This window comes from Chrysochloris asiatica, unplaced genomic scaffold (assembly GCF_000296735.1).
Source record: "Chrysochloris asiatica unplaced genomic scaffold, ChrAsi1.0 scaffold00178, whole genome shotgun sequence".
Lineage (NCBI taxonomy): Eukaryota > Metazoa > Chordata > Mammalia > Afrosoricida > Chrysochloridae > Chrysochloris > Chrysochloris asiatica.
In genome coordinates, this window is record NW_006408696.1 from 3748295 (window position 1) to 3754989 (window position 6695).

General features: G+C 46.1%; 1 protein-coding gene across 1 annotated transcript in view; it reads left to right on the plus strand.

Moving 5' to 3' along the window:
• LOC102829896 (chromosome unknown open reading frame, human C16orf45) overlaps positions 1-6695 on the plus strand; it is a 146002-nt gene extending 139307 nt beyond the window's left edge. The window contains exons 4-6 of the mRNA XM_006871958.1: positions 1848-1962; positions 3151-3233; positions 6221-6695. Coding sequence (XP_006872020.1) covers positions 1848-1962; positions 3151-3233; positions 6221-6333 — 311 coding nt within the window. The 3' untranslated portion in view covers positions 6334-6695. The remainder of the gene's footprint in view (positions 1-1847; positions 1963-3150; positions 3234-6220) is intronic.

The window sequence follows — 6695 nt, forward strand, 5'->3', positions numbered from 1 at the left end:
CCCATTGCCTTCTTGCCTGCATGGTTTCTGCTGAGAAATCCAAGCCTTTGTATGTAACACTTCTGTTTTCCCTAGATGCTTTCAGGAGTGTCTCTTTATCTTTGACTTTGGAGAGCTTGATTATGATATGTCTTGGTGATTTTCTTTTGGGGTCTATCTTTCCTGGGGTTCGTTGTGCTTCTTAAATGTTTATCTTTTCACTTTTCAGGATGCTAGAGAAATTTTCTTCCTGCAGTTCTTCAACTATTTCCTCTGTGGACTTGTGTGAGTCTTCTTGTTCTGTAAAGCTGGTAATTCTTAAGTTATTCCTCTTCATGTTGTCCAACATGACTCTTAGACCTTCTTCAGATTTTTTAATCCTTTTTTCTGTTCCACTAGCTATAAGCCTTCACACTTTTAAAATATCCCTAGCTATGTGGTTCCAAGTTTTGGAACTCTGCCCTGCATCTGCTTTGCCTGGTATTCTATGTGTGTGACCACGAACTTCACTGCACTTCTACCCTAGCCGCCATCAAGCCCCGCCTCCTGTTGTTTTCTTTATGGTAAGGTATGATTTTATTGAAGACTGAAGTCTTTGATCAAGTCCTCTTCACTTTCAGCAAGCAAGATTGTGTCATCTGCATATTGAAGGTTGTTAACAAGACTTCCTCCAATCCTGATGCCATGTTCTTCTTCATATAATACAGTTTCTCAGATTATTTGCTCAGCATACAGATTGAACTAATAAAAGGATAAAACTCAGATGCACACTTTTCTTAATTTTAAACTATGCAATATTCCCTCTTGGTTTATGTACAGGTTTACATGAGCACAAATGAGTGTTCTGGGATTCTCATTCTTTATAATGTTAGCCATAATATGTATGGTCCACATCACTGAATGCCTTTGCATAGTCAATAAAACACAACTCAACATCTTTCCGGTAGTCTCTGCATTCAGCCAAGATCCATCCTATTATCATCACTGCTGTACCACATCTTCTTCTGAATCTGGCTTGATTTTCTGGCACTTCCCTGTTAATGATCATCCTTGTTGTTGTTAAGTGCCATCGAGTTGGTTCCAACTCATAGCAACCCTGTATAGGGTTTCTGAGGAGTGGCTGGTGAATTTGAACTGCCAGCCTTGTGGTTCAAACCAACCTTGGGGTCCAGTACATTATCCCACAGTCCCACACCAGGACTCCTGATCATCCTAGATCTTGGCTTTCTTCAGACAATTGACTTATCCTCATCACCCAGTAATTTCTTCTCAAGACCCCTACCAAAGCCCCTCCTCAGCTCTGGCTTCATCAGGGCTCCCTTGCTCTGTCATTGTTTATTGAGAGTTTACCACAGCCAGGCTCCACACTAAATTATTTCCTAATATTTCTGCTTATTTGTTTGTCTATTTTGGGGCATAGCAGGAAATGGATTTTAAAAATAACTATCATGGTACATTTCTACAACGGAGACCTATGTAGCCAATATTAATGATAGTGTAGGAGAATGCAGAATGCCATAGAAACACTTACAAGCATATGGTTAAGTAGAAAGGGCAATAAGAAGAAGCCAGGATACAAAATCAAATCAACATTGTGAACCCCCACTTTTTCAAAATGATACTATTTATGCCTAGAAAATGACTGGAAGGATGACTCCAAATTGTTCATAATGGTTCCATCTCGCAATGGGACCACCATGTGTGGTTTACAGGGGAGGAAACTGAGGTTTAAAGGGGTGTCATTGCTTCTCCTCCTCCCATCCCTCCCATCCCCGCTAATCTTGTCAGGCTTCCAGCACCGGCCCCGGGGACTCTGATGATTTCACCAGCTACACTCACCTATTCCTTTGCTGGTGTCTTCTTCCCAGAAAAAGAAAAAACCAAACTGCAGAAGCAGAGAGAGGATGAGCTAATTCAGAAGATCCACAAACTGGTGCAGAAGCGAGATTTCCTGGTGGATGACGCGGAGGTCGAGCGGTTAAGGTCAGCCGGCTGTGGGGTCCCCATGGGACTGCCACCCACCCCTGATCCCAGACACACACACACACAGCCTTCCCCAGAACAGAGCCCTGCCAACGCTCCCAGGAACACTGAACCCAAACAGACCGTATTGCACATTCAAGATACATTGACAGTCCAGCCCCCAAAGCCTCACAAAGGCCTGAGGATTTTCAGTACATGTCCTTAGAAAAGGTGAAGAGGAAGGAGTTATGGCCCTTAACACACTACAGAATGTCTTCTTCTTTAAAAACAAAACAAAACAAAAAAACACTTTATCTTGTTTTGGGTGAAAGCTTACACAGTAAATGAGTTGCAGGTTTAACCATTTGTTGGGTCACATTTTTTCACGGTGAGTCAACATTCTCCTTGGTTGCCTTCTGGCTATTCTGTTTCAGATGCTCTGGTTCTCTCTGTCTGCTTATCGTATCTTTGACATCGCGTTCTGGTCAACCTTTTGGCCTCAGAGCTTCTTACTCATTCTCTTCACTGAATCCAAGGCAACTTCTGGAAACTTTCGCTGCTATGAAACCACTCTCTCTTACACTGCCCTCTCCCCTTCTCCTCTCTTTGGAGAAAGGCCCCATGTCCCTTCCTAGCAGTCAGGGAATCCCTGTCACCTTCATCTGGATGCAGATGTGAACACCCCTCTGTCCCCGATCAAAGGAAGGAAACAGTCTCCGCCTGGCTCCTAGCGCCTCTCTCAGTCCAAAAGGCAATGTCCTCTTTACTCTGAGTCCTCCGAAGCTCCGCTCAGAGACACACCTGCCGAGCTCACCCAGGCTGGGTTCACTCCTGGTGAGTCTCAGAAGAGCCAAGGTGATCTTCCCTCAGGGTCCCACCAGCGCCTCCATCTTGTGGTGGCGCAGGTATCTGAGGTGGCTTCATGGCACAGAGTCAAGAGGTGTTGCCCAACAGAGAGAACACATCCTGTAAGGCACCTGCCCTGCCCTGGGATCTCACCTGACCCCAGGTCAACAGTTCCCTTCGTTGCTACATCTCTCTGCTTTAGCCCAGTGTTCACCAAACACAACATAGACACATAATACACAACCACATGGGCACACCATCCACAAAACACCATCTCTTTCACCTTTTGCCTCATTTTATAGGTTCTATGTTGTTTTCCTTCCTTGTTCTCTGGACTTTTCTCTTTCCCATCTCTCTTCACAGGGAACAAGAAGAAGACAAGGAAATGGCCGATTTCCTGAGAATCAAGTTAAAACCTCTAGACAAAGTAACCAAATCTCCAGCCAGTAAGTGCACACAGGGCTCCCCAAGCCCTGCCCCTCCCCACTCAAAAGGACAGTTAAAGAATCAGGGTGCCCAAGGGCACGCAAAAAAATACTTTTCACTGACCCATAGAATGGAAGCGTGCAGGCTGGCTTCACCCCGCTGAGAAGGGCCCCCCATTTGCTGAATGCTTAGCAGCCATGTCTGGAGTTGATTTTTTAGCAAAAACCAGAACGAACAAACTTGCCATGGCGACCCAGGTGTGCGCCACACGGTTTTTCAAGTCTGTAACCTTTCAGAGACAGATCACCAGATCTTTCTTCTGAGGTGCCTCTGGGTGGGTTCGAACTGCCAGCCTCTCAGTTAGTAGTCAAGCACTTGACTAATTTGCACCACCTCGAGAACCCCTCTTTGGAGCAAGGGGTTCATTTTGTAATGGGCTCTGGTTGCATAGTGAATTATGAGCTGGACTTCTAACTGGAAGGTTTGAGTCTACCAGCTGCTCTGCAGGAGAAAGATGAGGCTTTCTGCTCCTGTAAAGATTTACAGTCTTGGAAACCCTGTACAGGGTTGCTATGAGTCAGCACATGATCCCCAACCAGTACCACCTGCATATCATTTAGCGGGTCCTGGCAGCAGCGGCCCTCCCTAACCACCAGGTTTGGTGCATTTCCTAGGAGGAGTTGGGTGAGCACTGAAGCAAGGTGAAACTGAGGCACAGGGAGCTGGGGCCAATATTGGAATCTGTGAAGATTGGAACCGAATATCAGCCTCTTAAGATGCTCTAAGCAACAAAAAAGGGTTCCATATGAAATAAATTTGGGAAATGTTGTATACTTGATCGGCTACTTGGAGGATCTGTGTCTTTTTGCCTAATGTAGAGATAATGGGCTGTGCTGTCAAAGAATGAGGCTTGTTTCTATAATGTATCCCTTCTGTATCAGTGAGGTGTCTTCTTTCCCTTTCAAGAAATGGAGGCCTAATACAAACTGACCCAAGTCAAAAAGGGGGTTTGTTGAAAGAACAGTAACACATGCCAGGTCCTCAGGGGCTGAACATTGTTAGACCGCCCTCACTCTCCTTCCACTTCTTATCTCTGGCTTTCTTTGCACATTAGCTTCATTTTCTCCTACTACACAATCCATCTTGAAGCCAGAACCAGAACTGGGCATCTCCAGGACAACAATGCAGCTTCTCTCTCCTGGTATCTAAATACATACATCTCCGAGAAAGGCCCTTATTACCTCTTAGGCCAATCATTGTTACTAAGAGAGTAGAGTATTATGATTGGGCAGGTCAGTGTCACATGACCACCCCTACAGCCACAGAGACACACTCTGTCTCCAGAAGAAGAGGAATTGGTCATCTTGCTGGGTCGACAAAAGCCAAAAGCTGCCACAATCTACTACAACCAGAAACTCAGTTTTCACGGACCACCCATTTAACGTCTCAGGAAAACATGGTTGTAGTACGTGGGTGGGGATGTGAAGAAAGAGAAAGGCTGTGGTCCCTTCTGTTGTTATTAAGTGCCATCAAGTCACTGCCAACCCATAGTGACCCTGTTCCAAGGAGCAGCTGGTGAGCTTGAACCTCCGATCTTGCACATCAAAGCGACTTTACAGTCCAGCTCATTAACCCACAGTGACACACCAGAACTCCCTTCTGCTGATCCCTAAAATCATAAGGCACATGATCTCTGCCTAAAGTCAGTCTCTTCTATGACAGAAAAATGCCTGCATTCCATGTAGGGCTGTGGAGAGGGAAAAAATAAATGATTCTGGCAAGAAATCAAAATGCCAAGCCCATACTTTGCGCCAGAGGCCAAGTGTGGTGGTCCAAATTTACACTACCATCCGGTGTTGGAATCCTAAATTGAAAATTTAATATTAATAACTAATCTAAAAACAGCAAAAGTTCTGGAACCCCAGAAGAAATAAATGCAAAACTGCTTGATCAAGACCCTTCTGAATCCCATGCTCATAGACTCCAACAGATAAGACAACCCCCTTGAAGATGAGCGCTTAATGAGAATTTTTAAACCACATGGAAATAAACGCTCATGAGACAAGTCAGTAGATGCAACAAAGAGAACATCTGCCATCCCAAGAACCAGAAAGAACAATTATTTAAGAGAGTCAATAAATCTTTTTAAAATGATTAAAGGAATAAAGATAAAAAGGAGGATGTTATGGAAAAAGAATAGGTAGATTTGCAAATAATAATGTTGTTGTTGTTGTTAAGTGCCATCGCGTCAGTACCGACTCATAGTGACCCTATGCACAGCAGAATGAAACACTGCCCAATAAGGATGTTGTTGTTGTTAAGTGCCATCGCGTCAGTACCGACTCATAGCGACCCTATGCACAGCAGAATGAAACACTGCCCAATAAGGATAGCCTTCTAAAAATACTCATGAATTGTCACTGAAGTAAAAATTCAATGGTTAGGTTGAAGCGCAGATTAAACAGAAGGACGCAGCTAAAGGAAAGATTCATAAACTGGAAGACAGATCAGAGGAAATCACCGACAATGCAGCACAGAGACAAAGAAATAGAAAATAGAAAAAAGAGGTTATGAGATATGGAGGCTAGAATGAGAAGGTTCAATATATGTAATTTGTTGTTAAAGTGTTGTCAAGTCAGTTCTGACTCATAGCGACCCTATATAGATAGGGTTTCTGAGGGGTGACTGGTGGGCTTGAATAGCTGACCTTGTGGTTACCAATCCAGTGTCTCTCCTCCAGCGCCACACCAGGGCCCCAGAGATCGGAATAGAAGGGCCGGAAGTTGTGGCTGGAAGCTGATGGCTGAAAGTCAGTAGGCCCAGAGGGAGGTGGTAAGAGTCAGCAGGACCATTGCAAACACCTGTCAGCTTCCATGGCCCCACCACCTGGCCTGTGGAGCTGAGCAAAGCCTTGACTAGAGGCTGGGTGGGGCTGGAGCTGCAGATGCTCAGTACCATCCTCACCTCATCTCCCCCTTTCTTCCTGTGTGTGTCTACCTTGCCACAGGCTCCCGGGCAGAGAAGAAAGCAGAGCCCCCACCTAGCAAGCCCACAGTGGCCAAGACGGGGTTGGCACTCATCAAGGATTGCTGTGGGACCACCCAGTGCAACATCATGTAGCTCCCACGGGGGGTGCCCCCGGGGCCACGGAGACCCCATCCCACCCTGTTGTCTTCATAGCCCCCATTTCACCGGGGCCCAAGAGCTCTCCAAGGCAGAAGGGGTTGAAGGCAAGCCCGTGACTGCCGCCAGGGGCCTGGGCTCGGCGGGCAGGCCCAGCCGCCCTGTACAGAGTAGCAATAGGGAGTCCTCACCGTCGCATGGCCCTCCCCAGAGCATGCTGAACCCAGGAGTCTGTCTTACCGTTTATCCAACCACCAGGAAAGGTCCTCCTTCGAAAAAGTATATCTCCACGTATCTAGCTGTACCCACCCTGCCGTGTGAATGGACTGGGAGAGGGGCGTGATCCCCCAGTGCGTACT